The sequence below is a fragment of the Xiphophorus maculatus genome, chromosome 6 (assembly GCF_002775205.1).
Source record: "Xiphophorus maculatus strain JP 163 A chromosome 6, X_maculatus-5.0-male, whole genome shotgun sequence".
Taxonomy (NCBI): Eukaryota; Metazoa; Chordata; class Actinopteri; order Cyprinodontiformes; family Poeciliidae; genus Xiphophorus; species Xiphophorus maculatus.
This window is the reverse complement of record NC_036448.1, coordinates 27,866,738-27,892,794: the sequence shown is the minus strand read 5'-3', so window position 1 is coordinate 27,892,794 and position 26,057 is coordinate 27,866,738. Positions and strand designations below refer to the sequence as shown.

The window sequence follows — 26,057 nt, the reverse complement described above, 5'->3', positions numbered from 1 at the left end:
CAAATAAAATGACTTTTTATTCATGTCATATAAAAAGTTTGTTTGATTATTAATAATTTGATGTATTGAGGTTTATAATACAGACCAAGTGCAGTAGTGGGACAACAAAACTTAACAGTCTCTGACTGTAAAAGTACAGCTCAGTTTTTTGACTGCAGATTTGTCTGTTCATCTGTTTTTGCACATTCACAGTTACTGACTTCACATTCCCATAGGAAGTGAGTGGAGCTGCTCTCAGCCAATCAGACTCGCGGAACACGCTCCGACAACAAACAAAAGATCGAGCCTAGCCGAGCTTATTATACTTTAGTCGATCCGCCTGGACTAACGCTTTTGTTACTTGCTATCCACCCGGACCCGTTCGTCTGTGTCTCAGCCGCTCTCATCAGATCCTTTCCTGCAGATATTGTTCTCCGTAGTGTCTATGTTGTGGCTTTGTGTCAGCTAATGTCAACCTGAGCCATTTCAGCGATCAGTTCGGCTAAACACTTTAGCCAGGTTAGCTTCTAGGCTAACCAGCTCTGGCAGCCTCAATACGAACCAGCGAAGCCAGTTAGCTTAGCCTCCTAGCTAGCTAGCTTTGCTAACCCCCATTTAAAACTCGACACTGACCGACTCCAGCAGTTCTGGCTTGTTACTGACAAGCCACTTCACCAAAAGCCGTGTGGTAGCCATGTCTGGACAGTCGACGGGCTGTGGGTTTCTGATGTCGGTCGTTGTTCACGGAGATTCGGCTCTGAACGAGCAGGAAAAAGAGCTAAACCAGCGACTTCGACGGCTCTATCCGGCCGTTAACGAAAACGAGACCCCGCTTCCACGCTCCTGGAGCCCGAAGGACAAGTTTAGCTACATCGGATTGTCTCAGAACAACCTCCGCGTTCACTATAAAGGTATGACAAAAAGACACGTTCAGAGTTTGTCACTTTATTTAGTTTATGCTAACATGCTAGCCTAACTTCACAGCTAGCTTAGCGAAGGCAGCTGCTGTTTGTGGCTAAAAACAAAGTAGGCTGGGTTGACTGATCAACAACAAGGCGGAGAGGACATCTTGCAACCCGACCAGCTGGCGAGGTGCAGCCGCTGCCAAAATTCACCTCCCTGCTCGTTAGCTTCGCTGCTACCAGTTAACCAGCCTGCCAACCCCATTAACTGTCTCCGGGAAGCTTCCTGTGCTGACAGTCCGTCGACCTGTCATATTCTTTAATAAATAACCTACCTATAAACATTTTTGATTGACTACAGACTGTATCTGTTTCAGACAGGTCAGAAAAAGCCAAACTGTAGCAGGCTAATTTAGCATTACAGGTTGATTAGAAATGTGAGAAAATAGTGTCAAATGTCGAGGTTAGGTTCAAGCCTCCATGATGACATGTTAGATTAGTTCCTTGCTGCTAAGGGTTTAATATCAAGTGTCTTGTCTGACATCCTGGTTGGACTAGTTGCCTAGCAAAGCTATCATAGTGAAGGTTTTAGGTGTAGGCCTAGAAGAAAAGGCTAGGGCTTTAAAAAAAAAAAAGGTGCAACTGAGCTTCCTGGGTGTGTTCTGCTATTCTGGGTCTGACCGGGCCTCTGCACACACACACATCCTCTTCCTTGTTGCAGCCAGAATATTTTCCCCCTTTCCACAACAAATTCACTCCAATCCTACATAGCAAGCTTGCAAATGTTCAGCATCCTTACACACAGTAATACAAAGCTTGTTTTTTTTTTTTTTTTTATCTCCGGGGAGCAAAGCATATTTCCAGATTTAAATCTGCAATTATCTGCTGATTTTATATAAAATTGTTTTGCAAGTCATTAGTTTTAATTAAGACCTATTTGTTTAGGATCTGCTTTATAAAGCTTTTTTGTTTTTGATTTAGTCTGTAAGTATTTTACTAAGCCTTTTATCAAATCTTAAGGCTTCACTGTTAAATATCAATTTACAGTAAAATCATTAGAAATCTGGAAATCCTGGAAAAAAAACACTAGAAAGTTTTCTAGTGTGCACTTATTTTCTAAACAGGAAATTAATTAAGGAGAAATGTATCCTTCTAGTGTTTATGCTAAATAACATTTTTGTGTTGCATTTGGTAATATAATACTGTTGAATCATCAGATTTACTACACAAATGCACTGTAAATAAAAACCACTTGCTTTCACCATATTAAGTATGGTGAAAGCAATACTTAGAGATTGGAGTAAATATTGAAAACCAGTTATTTTATCAACTTAATACAATGAAACAGTTTTACTATAACAAGAACAAATCTTGCTCTCACTCCTGGAAGACATAAGTTATTTTTACTGGAAAGATTAAAAACTTTAATCATTTATTAATAATTAATTAATAATGCTTCTTTAATGTGACTCCATCTCAGAAGCTTTGGACAGGAGAACAAATCTAAAAATTTGCATGTGGGTTTAGGTATTTTATTGCAATCTGAGCCTGGAGCAGAGCTGACATTTACTGCAGCCTCCTATAATATGAACATTAAATCCTCATCATGTAGTTTGGGTTTAAGTGATTTAATTGCAAAAAAAAGCAGAACAAACAAAGCAACCACCTGAACTGTAAATGTAGCATATTTTGTTGCTTTCGTCATTGCAATGACTCAGTATGTTGGGAATATTTGTTGTCCACATATTGCAAAGGCTCCAAACGGCTCCTGTCTAATATTCAGCCGTGTAAACATGGCTGATATTTGACCCCTAATGATGCACTCATCCAGCTGCTTGAGCTAATGTTAGCTTTAAAGACCGCCAGCATGAGCAGGTTCACAAATCAGTACATGAGGTTCAGACCATACATGTAAACTCACCACATCTTACAGAGAAAGTCTATTTTAAATAACCAGAAGCATTGAATCTGATTTTCTTCTTGTTTTATTATAGAAATCTCACATTTTTAGCAAAGACAGGGGAAAATGATTAGAGATAAAGGAACCAGCTACAGTAAAAAATAATTTCAGCTTCATGTATGTTTTTGGTTATTGTGCAAAACATTTAAATTACTTCTTGCTCTGATTTGTTAAAGGTTTATTAGTCGTTTTGGCTCCGAGTCCAAACTGTAGTGAGGGGATGAAAGCTGGATCAGATACCTGTGATCTGGGTTTCTCGTCATCAGTGAGGATAACACCTCAGCGATCAATTTAAATCTGCATACAATCCCTTTGCAGGCTTTACTGTAGTTGAGGAGAAGCTTTTCGTCTTTATTTATAGGAGGTTGACCTGGTAGACATTTATTTTTAATAATAAAACATTGTTTACTCCTTCCAAGGTCATGGGAAAACCCCTAAGGATGCTGCGTCTGTGCGGGCCACCCACCCCATCCCCGCCGCCTGCGGTGTCTACTACTTTGAGGTGAAGATCATCAGTAAAGGCCGAGATGGGTAAGAGACAGCTAAATATTGCAGAAGTGTGGCTTTGATCTAGTTTAAACTGACTGTAAAGTTAATTGACATAAAAGTTTTCTGTCAACTTACAGTTGGAAGAAATGATTTTACTGCAGTTGTTGCATTATAGAAGTTTAGTCATCGTTACTCTGCAGGTTGTGTGAAAGTTAATTTATTAGATAGAAAAAAATCCCCTCTGTTTCACATTAAGCATCAGAATGTTTATTTTAGTCCTGCAGAGTTTTATCTTGTTAAGCTGAAGTGACAATAGAAGGATTTAATTTGCATGTTTAAAAGAAGAACGGCTCCTCCTGCCGAGTTCTCATGCAATTAGCTTCAGACCCTCCAAATGAAAAAAATACCTTCAAACTCTAATAATATTCTCATCTGGGATGGTGGACTGTTTTTTTTAATAAGTTATTAGAAAAATAAAAGCACAAGTTATGATTGCATTACCTCTTCTGCAGGCATCAAGTACTACAGAGGCCTGCTAATCACCCATTGATTCAGTCCAGGTGTGTGGCAGCAGAGAAACACCTAAAGCAATCATTGGATCAGCTGTTGTGAAACAGAGGCACATCTAAAACATGCAGGGCAGGGGGCCTGAGGACCGGAATTGAGAAGCGCTGACTAAGAAAAATCAAAAAGCAATATATTGCTTGTCACTCCACTCTGGTTTATATGACTTGACAGCAAAGCTCTGAATATTTATAGTTTGGTTCTGAGTTATATTTGTGATTAGACACAAAAATATTTGTATGGTTATAACCCTAACTTTGCTTTGCATTAACTTTTATAAAGTGTCACAACTTTCTGAAGATGAGCCTAACATTAGGATCTAAGAAAAATGATAAAGGACTCCAAGATTTTTCTGTTTTGATGTGTAACTGTTGTTATGTGTTGGAGGAAGTGCAGAAAAGCTGCAAACTTTCTGGAGCAACGCTGGAAATAAAAACGAAGCTGCAGTTCAGTTTTATGCTCCAACATGTCGGCTTTGTTTGAATCGTCTCGGTGTGGAAGAAAATCTTATAACATTAAGACAGAATTCATCTCAAACATTGTTTTTTGTTTTAAAGCAACATTTCAGTCATAGTTTGGCTGCAACAGAACAGAATGTTAGAAATGCTGGTTTATAGTTTAGCAAAATAGTTTTATGGTAATCTTGTTGAAATTCAATGTAGTTCAGTTGCAAAAATCAGCATTTATTGTTTTTATCTATATTTTCTTAAAAATGGTTGGTCCTACATGTTTTCATTTAGAGCTGGAAGGTCCAACGAGCCACTTGTGGCTCCGAAGCCGCAGGTTGAACACCACTGGTCTACATGTTTAGACATGTTGGCGAAAAAAAAAGAGTTTAGCTCATTGATCTGATTAACCACAAAACAACTGAGACCAACTGAAAAATTACATTTAAAAAGAAACCTTAAAGGCATTTTTCTGTTTGGTTTTTACATTTTTTTTCTTAAGTTAGTTTAACCTTTGTGCTGATGATGCCAACACTTTGAAACAAACTGACTTGAGTTTCATCTTCCCTCTTTGTTCCTTTTTAAACCTTTTTAAACCATTTCCGTCTTGAACCAGAATGTTTGCCCGTGATAACGGCTCTCTGCTGAGAGCTCCAGGTAAGCAGGGAGGAACTGAAGTCAGTGCAGCAGGAATCAAAGCAGCTGCAGCCATAGGAGCGTTTTTATTCTTCTGTGTCTATAAACACTGTGTCTTACATGTCAGGACTGAGTTATTTGTGTTTCTTCTTCCAGCTACATGGGGATCGGCCTCTCAGCTCAGGGTGTAAATATGAACAGACTCCCTGGTAAGTTCACTGTGTGTGTAATTGTTGGTTTTCTTCTGCTTGTGAGGATTCTGCTGAGCAGGAGGAACGTCTCTTTGAGAGGAAACTTCAATTATCTGATTACATCTGCATGTTCTCTGTTGGCGAGGCTGGAACACGGTGTTTATAGGAGCTGCTGCTGCAGACAGCAGGAAGACGAACGAGGGAAAGTCGTTCAGCCGACTGTGTTCTCACTCAAACTACCCAGAAAATAAACAGAAACGCACTAAAGCTGCGGATTAGACGTCAGCTTTTGAATCTGAGCTTTATTGTTGCCGTCAGCAGGGCTGCTGCACAATAAATCATGAATATATCGTCATCACAATATTTGTATCGCAAAGGACAGTTTGGAGAGCAGTAAATGTTGGTTTAGTTAGTAAATTCTGAAATTGTATAATTTATGCTAATGCAACATTTAGCTAGTAGGACAGAGTGTCATGGCTGCAAAACTCACACTAGACTCAAATGCTAAAGGTCACATGGATTAGGAAGATTAGAGAGGAAATGTATCTCACTTGATATTATCATTTTAGTATTTTCTAATATTGTGCAGCCCAGATAAGTTTTTAAAAAATATATAAATTATTATTATTGGTATTTAAAATTGTAAAAACTGATTGTATTGTCTGGAATAATTATTTTCTGTAGTGGTGCACCAATTCCACTTTTCTGGCTGATTGCTTTTTTTTTTTTTAAAGGCCTGACCTTTTGATACTGATTTTATTTTATTTTATTTTATCCCCTCTTCTGAAATGTTGCTAAATATAGCAAGAAAGTTGCTGAGTTGATAAAAGTGGAGTCACTATTGTTGACTACAAACATGACCTGGTGGGCCGGTCGGTCAGTCAAACCTCTCAAAAAAGGACAATGGATGAATTTTAGATGAGATCAGTAGATGAGATTGACTTCACGTCGGCCGTTCTCTGATTTGTAAAGATAAAGGGAATCTGGGCCAATTTATTGTATTCTTTATTTTCTCCACCGTTTGTCCCATAAGTGCACCATTAATATGATTAAATGCAGTTACTATGAAGTTTAGTGGTAAGAATCACCCTTCTTTATGAAACTGGACTCTTGATCTCACATGTGAATTTTTTTAAGAGCACTATGTGTTTTCAGGGAGCTAATTTTACAGATTTAAATGAACAAAATTGATCCTAAATTCATCCTGGGTGTTATTTCTGGGTGCCGTAACCCGGCTCTGATCCAGTTCCAAGACAGTCACCCACTTCTTGTTTCTATAAGAGGGTTCTCCTCCTGTGAGCGGGTCCATAAGACACGGCACCGCTTCATCAACGTCATCCAGCGAGGTTATCAGAGCGAGCAGGAGCCCAGACAGCCTTTCATTAGTTTTAAACTGGACCCACCCAGAGATAACAGGGGGGCCAGAGATGGATGGAGGCTAATGAAGGAGTGGTAACTGAAGAACGGCTGCAGCAGAGCCGCATGCAGGCCGGGCTGGATTACATTCTGCTGCGGCGCTGGAACGTCCAGCCTCAGCGGCCCGAGGCCAGCGGGGCTGAAAGTGTCGTCCTCTTCAGAGGACAATGGACTCGGTTCAAGTTTAGCTCCAGTTCAGGGAAACTGGGACATGTTCGTCACTCATTAAAAACCAACAGGAAACACTGGACACACCTGTTAAAGGAACGGCACAAATAACAACCATATGAGGTCAACTGCTCAGGCTTTAGCTCAACTAAAGCCAGTTGAATTCTGGGTAAATGCAACTAAAAGAGGCTAGCTGCTGGGTAAAATAAGGTTGGATTGTTTAGAAAACCCTCATTTTAGGAAAACCTGAATGTGAATAGGATGGTATGTTTTATCATTAAAAACATACCAGGTAAAAACAGCAAAGGTTTATTTATGTTCTTTTTTTAGTAGAATCACCCAGAAGAGTCCTTCAGCAAGATGTGGGGTTCATCGTTCCCACCACCCCAGTTTAGTCCACTTTAATGCGACTCCAGTCCGTTTGCCTAGAAAATCCGGTTCGTTTGTTGAGGTGTGAATGCTAATCAAATTCTCGTCTGCCTGCAAACCTCGGTCTGTGTTCGGTTTTAAACTCCGGTGCGATTCGAATGGATATGTGAATGCTGAGCGAACTGCTCTAAAAGCTGGAAGCAGACTACAGCGCAGGGCATTCTGGGTAAATAAAACTAAAACAAACATGCTAGACAAAAAAACCATGAGCCATTTCTGCTAGTGGTAGAAATATCTCGTGTTTTTTTTTTTTTTTTTTTTTTTTAACCAAAGACTAATTGTTCAATTGCTAAACTCTGACGCCACTTCATGTCTGCTTACATTTAATGAAGAAGGAAGTTGCACTCTGTGTTTTCTTCAGAGGTTTTTGTCGTTTCCTTTAGTTATTCTTGGTGCAGCGCCCCCAGAGGCGAGGAGGGGAACAGGTTTCTCAAAGGGTTTGGTTGGTTTGAGAACCACAGCAGCTGAAAATGTAACAAATGTTGTAACTTTGATCCCCAGTCGAGCTGAATCTACCAGACTATCAGAAGCGGTAATACAGCCTGTAAATCCCTCCACGTTTCTGATGCTGCCTTTTTGTCCCGTTGCCAATTACGACCTCTAATGACTAAAGACAGCGGAGCGTGCTGAAGCATGAATTGTGGTATTTTTCTTGCCTCGTCAACATATTTGGACTCTGTTTCCCTGCAGAGTTTCTGGCTGCTGCTCATTGATAATTATGCAGATTGATTCAGGTGCAACCTCAGCAGTTTTCTTTCAGACACTCTCTTTGATCCTCATTCTGATGCCATCAAGAGTTTTATATATTTTTTAAATACTTCCAGTGTTTATTACTTTTTGATTTCCTCCTGTTGATGAAATCTGTTGTCTGACTGCATCATCACTGCGTCTCGCCTTCCCACCGTTCACCTTCGTTTTGCTTTCTTCCTTCAGGTTGGGACAAGCACTCTTATGGTTACCATGGCGACGACGGCCACTCCTTCTGCTCATCCGGCACCGGGCAACCCTACGGCCCCACGTTTACAACGGGCGACGTGATTGGCTGCTGCGTTAACCTCATCAACAACACCTGCTTCTACACAAAGAATGGCCACAGCCTAGGTGAGTCCCGCTCTGGTCCCTGTCCTGGTCTCTCTCTGTTCCCCGGTCTGGTCTCGCTCTGTCCCCCGCACTGGTCTCCGTTCTGGTCTCTCTCTGGTCCCGCTCTGGTCTCTCTCTGTTCCCCGCTCTGTCCCCGCTCTGGGCCCGTTCTGGCCCGCTGTAGGATCCATAACTACGTTCCTGTTGTTTCACTGGATGCGTTTACTTCCTGCTTCTGTCTCTGTGCTGCTGGGAATCTGGTCAAAAGGCTGAATCTGCACCGGCTGCAGGAGAGAATCACATATTTAAAACGTATTTAAACTGAACGTCAAGATTTATTGTTTGGCATTAAGCAAAACTGTCTGTATATTTACACAAAACAATAATTGTGAGTGCAGATGAAGTTGATTTGGGTCCACTCTAAGGAACAAACAGCGGAGCTGCACTGATGTGGCTCTGGGTCTCTTTACTGCAAAGCCAGATAGCGCTGCATGCCTCCATGATGGGCTGATTGTCCTGGTCACATGCGCTGCTGCCTGCGGCTCTGTTCAGCTCAGAAAGGGACAGATTGTAATGCTTGTCGTCTTCCTGAAGCTTTTAGCTGCAGATCAAATCGGTTGGAGCTCTGAGACTTTCTCTGGTTTTAGCTTCACACGTTATTTACCACGACGACTTCCCTGAATTCTGCACAGAGGAAAAATGTTTAAATAAATCTTTGATCCAAGTTCCAACGGAGTTTAAATGTTTCTGTTGAATTAAATATAAAGTAGGAATGCAAGTTCTCAAGTGAGTTAATCTGAAGTTGATGGGTTGGCTAAATATTAAGTGATAAGCAATTAAAAACACGAGTTTGTTTTGAATTAAGAGGATCTTTAAATACCAAAGAGAAAAATTCATCTTTGCCAAATATTGACCCACGCCATTTTTTCCAAAAGATGTTTTGGGGAAAAAAAACATGAACAAAGAGACGGTGTGCATTTTGCTGTTCTGGGATGCCTCTGCCACGATTATTTCCTGTACAACTTGCTGCTTTTGGATGGAGGCCAGTCTACACCACTGACAGGATGTCATCAGTTAATTGAATGGAACAAATTTATAAACTATTAATCGACTGTTAACTATTGATTAACAGTTGATCAGTTGTCTTTTCTGAGATCTCCATACGTCCACATGAACACAGGGGGCGTCGTTTTCTCTCCGAAACTAATTTCCAAAAAGACCTTTAAAACTCCCTGGAGCAACGTTTCTGTGAAGCGTGAAGACAAATAAAATGGCTGGAGCTCCTATTCTTTAAAACATTTTGAGCACGTTTACATCAAATGGTCACGTTTTCTTCTCCTTATGCTGTGCATCCTTCAGCTCATATTTGCAGCAGTGACACAAACCAGTCACAAACTCTGGTTTAAACCCAGTTAGTTAAATGTTAAACTGGTGAACTGCAGGGTGTTTCTGCAGAGAAGACGACTCTGGTTTCTCCTGAACAGATTCCAGATTTCCAGATAAATTTCTCCGCTGTAGAAATCTGTGTTCAGCTGCAAACCAGATTATTCTTCATGACTGAAACAGTCTGCCTGGTTTGCACAGCTTTGATTAAATTAAGCTACAGCTGAAAGATAATGATCCCATGTGAACAGACTGAGGCCTTCTGCTGCTTTCCGACATGGAGAGGAAACTTTTGTTTATGCTGACACTTTCTGTTTTCTCTTTGCAGGTATCGCCTTCACAGACTTGCCAGTAAGTACCAGCTCCTGTTGCTTTTTCCTCTTTGCTAATGGTTTATTTGGCTGTTTCAACAGATGTTGTTTGTATTTGCTTGTATTCTGTGGATTTTATGACGACTTGAGGGAGTTTTAGTTCAGAGGGTGTTTTGCGTTCCGGTTATTGACCTCTGGCTCTGGTCAGCTGTTGGATCATAATGTGCTGAGATCCACAAGCTGGAATTGCTGAATTTTTAATGAATCCTTTTTGTTTTATTTATTAATATTTCCAGCTTTTTGTTGAACTAAAAGCTCTTTGCTCTTCATTATTTACTAGTTTTTCTTCCCGGGCATCATTTTTACGTGACAGCCCTGTGCCACACTCTTTCCTTAGTTAATAGTAAAACTGCTCATTGTTTAAATTACTCAAGAGTACGAGTTATTCAAAAAAATGGTGAATATTGAAAAATATTCTGCTTAAAAGTAGTTCCATGGGGGGTGAGAAGGTGAGACATTAATCATGGTTCTCTGAATTATCCCACCTCCAGGGATCAGAGAGATTTGATCATAATGCTGAGGTTTAATAGTATTTTTAAGATAACTGAGTTTTTATCTTTTTAAATCATAAGAAGCTTTCAGAAATCACAAACTGCGTTTAAAGACGGAGAATCTGTGTAAAATAACTTGGTTTAAAGTTGAACTTTTGAGTAGGAACCCATCTGATGTTCCTGCTCATGGAAAAATTTTAATTTGATGTTATTTATTCAAGAATAAATCCTTCACATATTACTGATGGGTATAAAACAACCTGCTTTGTTAATAATTCATCTAAAATGGTTTGTCAGAAAGTCAAACTCACTAGTTTTTATGTTTTACACTTTTAGTTATTTTTCAAATATAAGTATTTTACATTTTGTACTTGAGATAATAAATGCAGTCTAAATTTCTTTTTTAAAAATTACTTAATATGCTTTTGGAACGGAGTGTTTTTTTATCTGTTAAGTAAAATCTCAGATTTTTATTTAATTCTACCAAATCCAATTTGATTTAACTTTAAAAACAAATTACAAATGAGAACAATATTTCCAAAAAGTTTCTCCGGGGGAGCTGTCATGAACTACGGAAGCCCAGAGGAGTGCGTTGGTCAAAAAGAAATCTGATTTTTCCAAAAATGAAAAATTCATAAGTAGCAATTTCTCACCAGTGAGTCAAAATTCCTACTTAAACAATCTTTATTCTGTATAATTTTGATATTTTCTGAAACCTTAAGCTCCTATTCTTGTGTAAGACAGTTGAGTTGTTGGGAATGACGGATTTATGAGCCGTGATCAAATCAAAGCAGCTCCAACCTAAAAGATGTTATTTATTGAGGCATAAAGGGGGATTTCCTTACTGCAGATTATAAAAATATTATTGTTGGTATGTAGCGGCTCCACAGTAACTTTTTCCAGGACAATAGACATGACTTTCATAGACGAGTACGAAAGACCCCAGAGGATCACTGCATGACCCAGTGGGAATTAGTCTGAAACTGAAAGTTTAGAGATTTTATTGCCCTTTTTCAATCCTCCTCCTCCTGCTTTGTTATGGTGAGGAACTCCTACACCCAGCAGGCAGAGGCTCCTTTGACATTCATGCATTCATTAACTCAGCTGAGAATGAAAAGGTTTTTTTTCCCCTGCATGCTCGGGTTAAAATGAAAACACAGGGTCTGTTTTCTCCTTGGCCCCAACAGTGATCTATTGAGCTGCACAACAGACTTGGCTCTGAGCCTGACATTCATGTTCCTCCAGAGTTGTGCAGTGAAGTGCGTCACCTCGGCACGGCTGACCTTTCTGGCAACTGATCCGTGACAAAGACGAGTGTGACGGAGACACGTCCAGTGTTTATTCACTGCATTTATGCTGCATTCAATTTTGTTTCAGGAGTCAATCTTGTTCTGGTTGGAGAATCAGTCAGATTTCTTTTCTAAGCTGCTGTTAGCAAAACAAACTATATCATTGTATTTATCTCACTTCTAATGAGATAAATACTTTGATTTTAAGGTTGTTTTTATGCATTTCTTATTCCGTAGTTTTGTGTTTTCTATTCCTGTCTTTATAACCTCAACATGCCAATAGGATGATAATTAGCCATCTGGCTATAATCTCATGTATTTACATGTAGATGTTAATTAATGTGTTTTGCCCCATTTCTAAAAATAAATGTAAACAAGTGAAGCTCATGTGGTTTGATGAAAAGCAAACTAAGTGCAAATGTGCAGTTCATATTTGCAACTTTTTTGTATTTTCTGCACAGCAGCCATATTGGATTCTGAACCTCCAGCTTTCCCAGTCTGAATTCCCACTATTCCAAGATTCATTCTGGGATCTTGGAAAGGCTCATTTTTGAGTACAAATGTTCCTGTTCTAATTTTAAGAAAATTTAATTCCATAAATATGCAACAGCATAAAGTTCATGTATGTCTGAAGTTCCTTACGATATCAGAGTTTCCTGACAGAAAATCTACACCAAACATTTGTTTTTATTCTGTTTTTAAAAATAATTACCACTCCTGACCTGTTTTTTCCTCATCTCTCCCAGTTTTATTTTTGGATTTTATGCTGAAGATGTATTTTATGTATTTTAAGGTTAATTGCGGTGAAAATGTTATTTCCTCAGTTTTCCTCTTTCCTGTTTTTCCCTCTCATTACTTCCTGTTTTGATTTACTGTCCAGATTAAATTCCTAACAGTTTCCTCCACTTCTACCTACATTTAACCCGTCATGGCTGTGTGCGTCCTCTGCAGCCAAACCTGTACCCGACCGTCGGCCTTCAGACGCCAGGCGAGGTGGTGGACGCAAACTTCGGCCAGCACCCGTTCGTTTTTGACATTGAGGACTACATGCGAGAGTGGAGGACGAAGATCCAGGCCCAGATCGACAGATGCCCCATCGGAGAGCGGGAGGGCGAGTGGCAGTCCATGATCCAGAAGTAAGGGGCTTAAAACACCAAACTCTTCCCGTTTAAACCTTTTCACAGCTTGAAGGTCCTTCTCTGAACGTTTTGTAGGAACCGTCGTCATGTAAAAATTAATGGGACAATCAGAATTCAAATCATTGATCATAGTGGCCGTTTTTAGTTGCTGATATTTGACGGTTATGTCCGTTTGGTGCTTTATTGTAATATTTTCCTAAAGTGGGCGGCTTCTCACCCTGCCTTCATCGTTTCTGTTTTAAAGTGCAGACATCACACTGCAAAAACACAAAGTCACACCAAGTTTTCTTAGTCTAATTTCTAGTGCAGATATCTTGGTACATTTGAAATGAGAAAAAAGTATCCAACTGTTCAGCAAAATGTAGGAACTTTTTCAGTCGACACTGATGAGAAAGTATCAGTTTCACTGGCAGATCATCTCACTTATAACAAGATTTTCCTCCCATGTTAAAGGTGAAATAATGGAATGAATTCATGTTTGAAATAAAACATTTTTGAATTGACGTGAAGAAGCAGTTTGAAAGTTGATTCACCTTTGACCCCGTGCTGCTTGTCGACACACACAAAATGGCTGCTGGCTGACGGATATTTATCACTTTTGTTTCTGTTGAAACTTTCTCCTTGCTTTGGTCCAAACAAAACATCTTCATCTGCTGCTGGTTCAGATATAAGGCGTATTATGTCTTATGTATAAGACTTTTCTTATATTTTCCATTAATGATGCAGTTATCTGCTAATTTTAATGAAGCGTCATCCTTTAAACTCACTGACTGTTTGAACATTTCATTTCTCCGTCTAATCTGTCATTTCAAACATCATAAACTTTTACTGATTCCTGCAGGAACAGCAGATGTTTTCATTGTTTCTGGGTAGATTTAACAACATGTCGCTAAATTTCTCTGGCTCGACTACATGGGGGAGTTTTTTATGGATTTTTTTTTTTTTAAGATCATGAATAGTTGTGATTCATCCTGAAGCAGAAGATTAAACCACTGAAGCTAAACAGAGGAGGAAACAAAGACAAATGATTCTGTTCTGGATGTTTCAGAGGTTCTTTGTTCAGTTTTCTGGTTCTTAAAAGTGTTTTAGAACTTTTCCTGGTTATTATGTTGTAGCTTTAGTTGAGCATTACTAGGCTGCTGATGTTCAGATTACATGATATCAGTCTGATGTTGTCAGATCTGCTGGACTGATGGGATTAGTCTGCTGCTGCAGTGACGGCTGGTCCTGAACCGATTAAATCTCCATTTGGTGCAGATTTCAGCTGGAAGGGAGGCTGGGTGCAAACAGACCTGTTTTAGTAACACAGAGAGGAAAACCTTTTGTTTTTAAGAGAAGAAATGTAAGAAATCAGCTGGTCAGTTTAGTTGGAGTCGGAAAACGACATGGAAGTGAGAACAAATGCAGACTTTCCTTTGCCTACAAACTGACTTCCTGTTTTTAATGGGTCTGTTTTTCAGCTGTAATGTGCTTCTAGTTTTCCTGTTGACTAATAGAAAAGGTTCAAACTAGTTTCTGCTTTCAGTTTCATTCTTTTTAAGAGTAAACCAGAAAATCATGAGCCTTCAGGTTCTGAAATGGTCAAATAAATCCTCTGAGTGACGCGAAGGTGGCTTCATTTCCTGGTGACGGCAAAATAATTCAACTACAGCCTCTAAAGATCAATAAACTTTCATTTCTAACAAGCATTTAGCACTGGAAGACATTTCATATAGCCTAAATAAATAAATAAAACAACAAATAAGAGTCTGTAAACAAATTGTCCTTTTAAAAACGTTTGTATTTGGAACTAATGCAGCAGACTGAAAACTTTTGTGATCCAGTTTTTGGTTAAAAAGAAACAAATGGCCATGCAATTTATCAAGCAACTAATTGATTTATTGCACCAGGCTTAGTTTTAAACTCCTCATGTGAAAACACACCTACACTCCTGATGGTTACAGCTCTAATAAACGGCTGATATCCGTTGCAACACACAGCAGGTAACTCCCACCGTTTTTTCAGCTCTGAGCTGGAATAAACTCGTGACATTGAGACTTTGGGCTTCCCTACAGATCTAGAGGAGTTTCGAGTCTCTAACCGCCGAGTCTGCTTGGTTTCTCTGCAGAATGGTGGCTTCGTACCTGGTGCACCACAGCTACTGCGCCACCGCCGAAGCCTTCGCCAAGTCCACCGACCAGGCTGTGCACGAGGAACTCGCCTCCATCAAAAACAGACAGAGTGAGTTTATTTCCTGACCCACCTGGGAGCAGCTCAGGAAATGTTCTCTTCACAACACAGAGAAAGGAGAAATGGTCCAGGTAACCGGTGCTCCAGGTGGTTCTGCTGAATCCTGCTGATGACTCAGATATTTAACACGGTTCAAGTGGCTGCCTGGAGTCCTTGAAAATGCTTGAATTTCAATTCTGTGTTTTCAAGGTTTTTAAAGTCTTGATTTTTTTTTTTTACAAAGCCTTGAACATGTTTAATATTCAAAATGCAACATGTGATAAAAAGTCTAAATTTACATTTGAACCCAGATATTTTCATACACTGAATTAAAAGTTGTTGTTTTTTTCCTCTTGTGATGCTAAACTTTTCTTCCTTTAGTTCAGTTAAAATTTCCAGAATATTTTCCACTGAATAAATGGCAGAAAACTTTGCAAGAACAATTTTTATTATATTTTTGTAGCCGTTTTTTAATTTTGTGTTTAAGCAATCAATTTGAGCAGGAAGGTCGTTTACTTTAATACGATTTGTTTGGATTGTTTTAAAATAAAGGATATGAATTATTTCTAACAGTTTGATTAATTATTGGACACATTAAATCAGTGTTTTGTTCTCGGAGCAATCAGGTGTGCGACAGACATTTCAAAACATAAAATGTTTTCATTTATCTTGTCCATTGTCCACATTATTAATGACGGTAATAAATGGTCATTTATTTGAGAATTGAAATGTTTTTTTTCAGATCATTTGGTTTTTTTCGCTGTTGCTGACTTTATGTTCTTGAAAAGCTCTTGAATTTTCTGTGGGAAAAATGAACGAACTCTGATTTACATCAGTTTAGAAACGTCTAAAACATGAACGGGTTTCTAATGGAAACAAAGGAAATGTCTCCTCTAACTGACGTGTTTGTTGGTTGCAGAGATCCAGAAGTTGGTGTTGTCGGGTAGAATGGGCGAAGCCATCGAGACCACCCAGCAGCTGTACCCCAACCTCCTGGAGAGGAACCCAGACCTCCTCTTTATGCTCAAGTACGACTCAGAGGAGCCGTTTCTGTAAAATCCTGATTCCAGAACTTCTCCTTAAAAATCAGATTTTATATTTTTTGTCAGTAGTTAAAATGTCGTCTCCTTGATCGCCCCTCTGTGTCTCCAGGGTGAGACAGTTCATAGAGATGGTGAACGGGACGGACAGCGAGGTGAGGTGTCTCGGGGGACGCAGCCCCAAGTCTCAGGACAGTTACCCCGGCTCCCCCCGGCCCTTCAGCAGCCCCAGCCACAAAGCCAGCAGCTCCCAGCCCTACCTCACAGGTACGCCCCCTGCTGGGCGCGGCAGGTTTACTGGTTATAGTTTATTACCCCCATCAGCTGGGCTTCACACACAACGGATGACACATTTAACATAACACAGCCATAAAAATATTAATTACAACAAAACAACTTGGATTACTTTTCTCTCCTTGTTGAGAATATAAGTGGAGCTGATGTATTTATATGATTTGCTGTTTAATATTTTCAGCCTTTGTCTTTTTTTCCTCTGCAGGGTTTGACAGCAACTGCTGTAACGGCGTGACGTCCAATAAGAGCCACAGCTCCTCCCCCCTCAGTCACAAGCCCTGCCCCCCCAGCTCTGGCTCCGCCCAGCAGGGCTCTGAGGTCAGCCTGAACGGCAGCCGCAGCCAGCAGCCCCTCACCAGGTACGACCTCTGACCCCTGTTCAGCCCTACATTTTGTTTTCTAAATTTGTCTGGTGGTGGAGTTGCGCTTTGTTTCACAGAGGGATTATTTTCACTTTAGATGATCTCAGATGAGATGTCAGGTTGTTTCCTTGTTCTCTGGAACGCAGCGTCGCCGTTCTCACTCCACTTCCTGTTTCCTCTCAGTAACGATGTGGACATGGAGGTCGACCACTTCACCAACGGCGTGACCGAGTCCTCCTCCAACGGCTTTCTGAACGGCACCTCCAAACACGCCACGGAGCCCGACGACTGCGACGCAGACATGGGTGGGTTCGATGCTTAAACGCAACATTCGGCATCCGTGCTGCTGCCTGGTTTCTGTCGAGAGTTTCAGTCCTGATTAATGAAGCTTTCTATGTTAGCAGCTTCTCTTCCAGCATCAGACTGTAACAATGAGCTGCTTGTAAGATACTCCAAACGCAACAAAACAGCAGAAACCGTTTGGTCACAGCTGTTCTTCAAACCCTGGACTGTAAAAGCTCCAAATCACTGAGGTGACGTGTAAATTCTGCATGTCTTGCATGGCGGACCGGCCGCGGTTCTGCAGAGGTGGAGTCGACCCAGTCCAAGAGGCAGCTGTGTGGCGGGAGCCAGGCGGCCATCGAGAGGATGATCCACTTCGGCAGGGAGCTGCAGAGCATGAGCGAACACCTCCGCCGGGAATGCGGCAAGAACTCCGCCAACAAGAAGATGCTGAAGGTTCGGAAACCGTACCCGGTTATTTACTGCTCTTCCTCTGATTGTTCTCAACTAAATGTCAACATTTTTTCCGTTTTCTGCAGAAAAAGTGTTTTTACATTGTGAAAAAAAGACAATACAGCAAATATTTTGGACAAACTGTGTTCTTTAAAATGGAACCAAAATCTTAATTTTCTATTGAAATCATCAGTTTTTAAATCCGTCTTGAGATTCAACAGATGATTATAAAACATCCAGAACATGAGCAGCAACAAAGACTCTGATCTTCATGTAGATGATGATTCTGCAGAACCTGGTCGTGTTCTGATGTTAGAACCTCTGTGTTCTGATCCGGTCGTCTCTTCTTCTTGTGTTCTGCTGCAGGATGCGTTCAGCCTGCTGGCGTACTCCGACCCCTGGAGCAGCCCGGTGGGCTACCAGCTGGACGCTGTCCAGAGAGAGCCGGTCTGCTCCACTCTCAACAGTGCAATATTAGGTAGGTCTGCTCTGACCGGGCCGGAACCGGGGGGGTCCGCTCCGACCGGGCCGGAACCGGGCGGGTCCGGCTGATCAGAGTACAGGAGTAGGGTGCTGTTATAGAGCTTCAGATATCAATTATTTTACTAATTGATTATTCTGATGATTGATCAGAAAATCTGGCACATTCTGCTGATTTTCCTTTAACCATTTAAGTTTTATCAATCATTTTTTTCTTACTCTTCCATAAAGACCAGATTTCTGGGCTGTAAAAACTTTAGCAAAGCATAAAACATTTAAATGTTGAGCAGCAGAATCAGAGAAAAGCTCTGCATGATGCAAACTACGGGCGACATGTTGAGCATAAATCTGGAGTTTTTATTTTAATTCATTGTTTTTCTCTTCTTCTGTGTTTTTGTCTGCAGAGACTCACAACCTCCCCAAGCAGCCCCCCCTGGCTCAGGCCGTGGGCCAGGCCGCCCAGTGCCTCGCCATCATGGCACGGACTGGCATCGGCTCCTGCGCCTTCGCCTCTGTGGACGATTACCTGCACTAGCCACACGTGTACACACACCCACACACACACACACACACACACATTCTGAAGGCTCACCCAGAAAGCTACCTCCCCTCGCTGCTGGAGTACCCGGCGGGGTCAGAGGTCGTTTCTGGATGGACCTTCAGAGATCGCCACATTAAAACGAACCGACCACCTCCATCGTCGTAAATAATTACCTTCACCCTGGTCTCTCAGAGGCGGCCATGTTTGCATCCTTCTGACAGGGAGAGGAAGTGGGGGGGGTTGGCTTTCAAAATAAAAGAAATACTCTGAGAGGCGAACTCGTGACTCGAAGCCGAAACACAAAAAAACCTGATCAAACTTTAAGAAAAAAAAAAAAAGGTTCCCAGTGAGCGCTGAGGACGCGCTCCGCCGCCGCAGCCAATCGCAGCCCTCCACCCTCTCTGCACCCCCCACCCTCCACTCACCCCGGGACGCGGCGCAGGCCCGGCGCTTTGGACTCGGGAACTCGAGGAAGCCGGAGAGAATCTGCAAGTCTCGACTGTCCCGTTTTTAATCTTCTGTTTAGTTTTTTTTTTTTTTTTTTTTTTGAGCAGTTTGTGGGTAGGGGGCGCTGTGGAGGAGGGGTCACCTGCCGCCTCTTGTTTTGGTTTTAGTTTGTTTGTTTTCCAGGTTTACAAGGCATGGTGCAGACCATAATGATGATGATTATTATTATTCTAATTATCATTATAATTATTGTTACTTGCATTCACAGTATATTTGTTGAGCGCCAGCCAGAGCGAGTTCCACCGACTTATTATAATAAAGGTCCCGATTCCACCGACTCCCCAGTGACCAGCGTGTGTACATGTAAACGTTTCTATATTACAAAGTGGAAATATATCAATAGAGCGACATATTTAGTTACCAAAATAATAAAAAAGAGAGAGAAACCTTTAATACTTTTCCTGACACCAGCAGACCCCTGAAGCAGGCTGGTTGTGTCCAGTTTGGCTCCAGGGTTTCTGAGCAGGCAGTAAAGGGACGACTACGTCAGGCCCAGCGCTCTCGGCTGTGAAGCTGTTTAAAGCCATCGTTTGTTTTCCTGGTTTATTTTCTGCTTTTTGACCCCAAAGAACTCAGGAGCCAGAGTGGCGTTTAGTTTCTCTTCCAACCAATCAGCTGATGTGTGCCTCATATCCGTACACATGAACCCGGTTTGGATCAGAACCCGGTTTGGATCAGAACCCACAGACCTGAGGCCTGTACTCCCAGGCAGGATTACTCTTTAACGGACTTTAAGTTCCACATTATTTCCAAAAAGAGCTCACTTCCATCGTGATTGTTTGAAAAATATGCAAAACTGTAGAGAAAACAATAACTAAAAATCTCTTGAAACCTTAAACGAAAGTTAACTTAATCTGATTTTACAAGTTAAAAGAAATTATTTTTAAAAATCCTTCTAGAGCTGCAGCTAGTTGTTTTCTTAATCTCTTAAATAATTAGGAGGATCTGGAAGTTATAAAAAATAATCTACACAATTCCAAATATAAAAATTAATTACAGATTTTGGTCCCAAACTAACTTAAGTATTTTCCAACTGCCTAAAATAAAAACTAGATAAAATTCAACATAAATGGCCACAATGTAGCAATGTAACAGATGTTGGCTCAAATCTAATAAAATGTCACTAAAACTGCATTAAGTAATTAATGCAGAATGGAATAAAATCATAGGAACCATTACATTTTGTGCCAATTAGCTCTTTGTAATGTAATAATTATTACATTGTTACAAAGTAATAATTATTACATTTATTTAATAAACCTCAAACCAGAGTCTGTGTTCATCCTGATTATTATATTTCTAATAACAATCATGTTTAAATTTAAACTTTAAATTTAGTTTTCAGACAAAACGCTTCATGTCAATTTTAATATGTTGCTCAAATGAGAAACTTTTTGGTTTTAAATCAGTTTTTCATCTTTTAAACATCCTGAATTTATTTCCAACCTCTGACAGTTTGATGGTTCTGCACCGTCAACATTAGTTACTGTTTAGTTTCTAAAATCTGAACTTTTTTCTTCTTCAATGTTTTGATAGCAGATTGGAGAAATTTAATAAAATGAATCATTTTCATGGTTTGATGCTGTTTAAATTCATCCATAACAACTTTGATTAAAATAAGGAACAAAGAGAAAGTTAAACATTAATAATTAAAGTTTGAGACTGAAGAGTGAAATGTAGGAAGAGAAATGATGCAAACTTTGGATTTTTTTAGCGTTTTTAGATCCTGTAGATGTTTGGAAGAAGTTCACTCTCCAGGTCTGGATTCATTTATGGGGAAAAACTCAGAAATACTTCAGATAGATTCATCAAATTTTATGGTTTGACCAAAGATGAACGCTGAGCTAAAGTCAACAGAGCCAAACGGATCAGAACCATAAGCAACCAAAACAGAATGGAAGATAAAATAATTAAGTCAAATGTGATATTTGAGCTTTTTGATCATTTTTTTGCTCCAGCATTGATTAAATCTTTAACACTCGAGAGAAATTAACGAATATATGATGATTAAATACATAAAGCTTTGATAAATTAACAAGAGGCCGAGCGACATGAACGGATAATTCAGTTTTTAGTTTACTGAAGGTGCATCTCAACATAAACCAACATTAAATTAAATGTATCAGTTTCTTCTGTTTGTGTTTATTCTGAATATTTAACAAAATCATAAAAACAATGAAAATATGAATAAAGTTTCTCTTAATCCTGCTCCAAAGTACAGATCTCAGGGCTGACAGCTGAAGCAAATCCAAAGGAAATTCACGAAGGATGATATTTTATCTTTGAGGTTTTAAAACTGCAGATTGAAGAATCTGATCATAAACATCTGAATTTATCAGCTCCTGGTCCAAGTCAGCGTAGATCTAGATGAACCTTTATATAGAAGCAGCAGCTCCAGAAAAACGAAACCATCTCTTTGAATCGAACATCCAGTTTCTGACCGCAGTGATGAGATTTAACCGACTGGAAAGCACGGTGGTGGCAGTGTCATGTTCTGAAAACAACAGGAGCAGGAAAAGAAACCGTTTCTAAAACCCGACGGGTCGCCCGAGCGTCCAGCGACTAAACCAATCGGTTCTGGAAGGAAACGGCTCCGCTGTGTTTTAATCCGTCTGGTTCCCAGAACTCGTCCAGGTGGAACTAATCTGTTCTGTATCATCTTCTGTTTTCCTCTTTTTTTATCCTTATTTTTTGCAGCTCAGAAGCAGTCAGAAAAAAAAAAGAAATCTTTAGACGAAGTGTCTGTTGTCTCTTTCTGAGTAAGGTCTGAACCTATGCATGCCATAGTAAAGTGGTGGTAAGATCCAGCTAGATGTCTCCTTTCTTTCGGTTCTCCTCCTTTTAGCCAGGAAGATGTCAACCAGTAAGTTGTCCACTGCTGACTGTGTGTCCATTGGAGATGATTAAAAAATGTGCAATTTGTGTGAGGGTGAAAAGATTTATATTAAAAACAACCATGATGATGATGATGATGATGAGAGCAACTTGTGTGGATGCTGCATGAGGCTGGAAGTGAGAACTTTTTAATCCCAGAAATAATCCAGAAAAATCCCTTTATGAAGCTTTGCATAATGAAATCAGACAGAAATGATTTTAACGGAAATGTTGCTCTTCTGAAAATACTACAGAAAAACTCACTTGTTGAAATTTTGTTTTTTTTCCTTCGAAGATTCTTTGAATTGCTGCGTTGCCAGAAATCTTAGTTGTTGCTCAGTTAGCATGAAGCTAACAGACATTTAAGCTACAATGCTAAAACATATTTTATAAATCTGTCTGTGTATCGATGATGTTTGGACTGACAGATGATTTATGCTCAAACTGATGGATGGACTTTTTCAAGAGGAAATATTAATTTTCTCCTGTACAGTTTTCTAACTTTCATGCTGAAGGTTAATATTTTAAAAAATGTTGCTGCTGCTACAAGATTCCAAGTTTTTCAAACTTTTTGAACCAATTTTTAATAAACTACAAAACTTTATGAATTAGTTGCAATAACCCAGAACAATTTCTTAAATGATAACGATGGCAGAATAAAATTGTCCCTGAAATGATCGTGATAAACTATATTCATGTTTTGAAACCATTTTCAAGTAACATATTGATAATTACATAATGTAAGTTCACTCAGACTCTGAACGCTGCAAAATATTACAACCAAAAACAAAAGAAATAAAATAAACTTACAACTGAAAGCATAAAAAAAATAGATTATGATTCTGTAAACAAAATGGCTCTTATAAAACAACTCATAATGGAAATGATTGATTTATCATTTTAATTTATCAGGTGATTAATTGATTATTGTGACACGCTAACATCAATTGTGTGGATCAATGCTAGAATGAAAAAAACAGATGAGTTCAAAATTATTCATACCCCTGGAAGATTTAAAGCAACAAGTACTTTGGTTTATAGAACCAGCAGGAATATGTAAAGCACTGACCAGCAAGGACAATAAATATTTTCCATGGATTAAAAACTTTGATTTTTATAAAGTATAAAGTTCACCTTTATTGTTAAAAAATATTTACATGTCATAAGCAGAACCATTAGAGCATTTCTCCATGTGAAGCTTCCGGTCTGGAAACGAGGCTTAAAGTCCATCCAGGTTTGTTTTTCTGAAACTTTCAGTTCAGGTGAAGAAGCTCCAGCAGATTCTTCCTCCAGCTTTCTGACGGCGGCCATGTTGGATGAGTCACGGCGGCCATGTTGGATGAGTCACTGCGGTTTCAATCCTGACGTTCCGGTCAGCTGGTGAGAATCTGCTGCTTGTGGATCCACCTCTTCTTCAGCTTCTCTGCTTTAGCTTTCTCCTTACAGGCTGCAAAAATCAGAGCAGAGGTCAAATTAAGGTCTTTATAGTTAAAATAAAAACTGAAATTGAACAAACATTTTAGTTAACTGAAATAAAAATGGTAATTAATGGGGAAAACCTCTAACTAACTGGAATTACATCATATATTTATAAAACAAAACCAAACTGAACTTATAGATATATCTTCTATTTTTGTGTTTATGAATCGATTTATTAGCCTTTCAAATTGACGTGAAATTGATTTATTTTTCCCAACACAACCAGTTTACATCACCAGTAAATTACAGCCTCTATAATCCTCCAAAATAGTGACAAAATTTAAAATAAAACTCCAGAGTTGGTTTATTGTTGAACAATTTTTTTGAAAATTGTCATTTTTGTTTATTATTCATTACCCAGTTGATGTAAACATGATCAGAATACAATAACACTCTGACTCTAACCCTACAAATTACCCAGTCTGAAAAAAATTAATACTACTATAACTAATAAAAACTAAACTGAAACCAAGCAACATGTAATAAAAACAAGCAGACACTAAAAACTGAACTGAATTAGACAAAAAGTCACAATAAAATAAAACTAAACAATGAAAAACCCTAAACTATTGAATTTATAACATTGTTTGCGGCTCGTTAATCGTGTTTTTGAACGCACCCCAGTCCTTTTTAACAAACTGCACGGCTGCACTCTTATCCGCCCTCGTCTTGTTCTGCAGGGACAGCATCTCGTTATCTGGCAGGAGGAAAACAAAGCGTGAGCCTGAGAGTCTGGAGGTCAGCCTGAACGCAGAGGATGTCCCCGCCGTGTCCCCAGTGGGACGTCCAGATGGACGCCTAGGAAAACACGAGGCGGGAAGTTTCTGTAGCAAAGCTCAAATTGAGACAGATCATCGTCTTTGCAGACTTCTGCCACAGAGTGTAGCTTGCACTTATAGAAGTTTTACCAAAATAAAAACTGAAAACAGCCGTCAAAGGATTCATGTCAGAAAATCCAGAAAAATCTCAAGAATCTCTGGGTTTGAATCAGAAAAGTCTGACAGGATCGTCTTCTTACTGGAGCTCCTGCAGCTTCCCGGTCCGTACAATCTGGACTGGATGAAATCCTCCGCCGCCTGCCGCTGGTAGTCGCTCTGCCCTCGATCCGTCACCGTGGAAACCGTGTAGCTCCCCTTCAGGCTGCGAGGCAGAGCAGCAGAGGAAAGACGTTAATCTGATCTGATTTATTTAAAATGAGCAGAAATCTGTTAGGATGGAGGAGAGTTCCTCATTTCATTTCCTGGATTTTAACAAATGTTTTTACGTATCATCAGACTAACAGCTTTGTTTCCTACTTTCTGACTCCTGTGGGTTTCTTTGTCTTCCTCTTCTTCTTCTCTTCCTCTTCATCTGAGTGAGAACAACATGAATTAGTGATTAACAGACATTAATATTTACAATCCAACAGGATTATACCGTACCTTTATCCTCAGCCTGTTTCTGTTTCCTGAAAGGAAAAAAAAAAATTTAAACATCGAGTGAAACGACAAACGGTTGAATGAGTCCAGGAGTTTTACTCACTTTGAAGGAACCGAGTCGATTTCCTCCAACAGGTCGGCTGAGAGGAGTTTCTTCTTCTGCGAGGACAATGGATTAAATGTTTAAAAAATTTATTTAATGTTTCTTTATTCTCTACAAAAAGGTTTCGTTTCAAAAAAATAATTGAAAAATAAACTTTGAAGGAGTTAAAATTAAGATTAACTATAACCAGTGTCCTTTATCACAATTTTCAGTGTCACAACTAGTTTCCTGAAATCATCTGCCTACATTAACTGGTTAATTTAATGAATGCACTTTTCTTAATAAAATACTTTTGTAGGGGTTTTTCCCTTACCTTTTCAAAATAAAATATTAAAACTAATAATAAATCAAACAATATAGCACTGAATAAGTATTGTATTTCTAATCTAACTAAACCCACTATTCAGGTTTGTGCTCCACATTGCAGTAACGGCGTAAAAATGAACTCCTAATTTATATAAAAATGAAATATTTATGATGCAAGAGAAAAAAGTTAAACAAACCTTCTGTTCCTGGAAAAACTCTTGTCTCTTCCTCCTTTTCTCCTTCAGCAGCTCCTTCTCTCTTGAAACAAAAAACAATTGAATTGATACAAACTCCTATAAGTTTAAACTCGAGTTTAACACATTTCTAATTATTACTAAAATAAGTTAAATTAGACGCTGCCGATGAAACGAGTTACTTAAAATAAATCTGATTGTCTTATAAAGTTGATCTTTCAGTCTTAATTCCTGTTATTTATCAGAGAAATCTCTAAAAGATGAAATGTATTGAACGGAGTTCCGTGACTCGGTGGAGCTTCGGAGCTAACTGAGTGTTAGCCACCTTCTGGCCGTGTCCAGCGCCAGCTTCAGGCTCTCCACGGCCCGGGCCTTCGAGTCCTCAAAGGTTACTTCTTCCGGTGCCTCATCGTCGCTAGAATCCAGCGCCAAATTGAAATCATCGGCACCTTTTTTATTTTCTGCCTTTTTCTCCACAGAGGTGCCTTCCCCACGTTGTTTGTTCGCCATGTTGTCCCTCTCTGTAGGGTCCCAAGGAAGTGACATCATATCTTCGCGCAGCAGCGTGATGTTGGACAGAAGA

At 39.6% G+C, this 26,057-nt stretch overlaps 2 protein-coding genes across 2 annotated transcripts; one reads left to right on the top strand and one right to left on the bottom strand.

The window, feature by feature from the left end:
- Positions 1-229: 229 nt before the first annotated feature.
- On the top strand, positions 230-22,066 carry ranbp9 (RAN binding protein 9). Its single transcript, XM_005796591.2, has 14 exons — positions 230-890; positions 3,261-3,372; positions 5,133-5,185; positions 8,114-8,281; positions 9,972-9,994; positions 12,746-12,930; positions 15,041-15,153; positions 16,061-16,169; positions 16,294-16,448; positions 16,681-16,834; positions 17,021-17,142; positions 17,424-17,575; positions 17,939-18,050; positions 18,457-22,066. The coding sequence occupies exons 1-14, from the start codon at positions 674-676 to the stop codon at positions 18,585-18,587; spliced, it is 1,806 nt and encodes a 601-aa protein (XP_005796648.1). The 5' UTR covers positions 230-673; the 3' UTR covers positions 18,588-22,066.
- On the bottom strand, positions 19,120-26,057 carry nol7 (nucleolar protein 7). The gene is made up of 8 exons (XM_014474834.2): positions 25,800-26,057; positions 25,478-25,538; positions 24,975-25,030; positions 24,875-24,900; positions 24,749-24,803; positions 24,472-24,593; positions 24,073-24,150; positions 19,120-23,421 (listed from the first exon to the last, which is right to left on the bottom strand). The coding sequence occupies exons 1-8, from the start codon at positions 26,021-26,023 to the stop codon at positions 23,348-23,350; spliced, it is 696 nt and encodes a 231-aa protein (XP_014330320.1). The 5' UTR covers positions 26,024-26,057; the 3' UTR covers positions 19,120-23,347.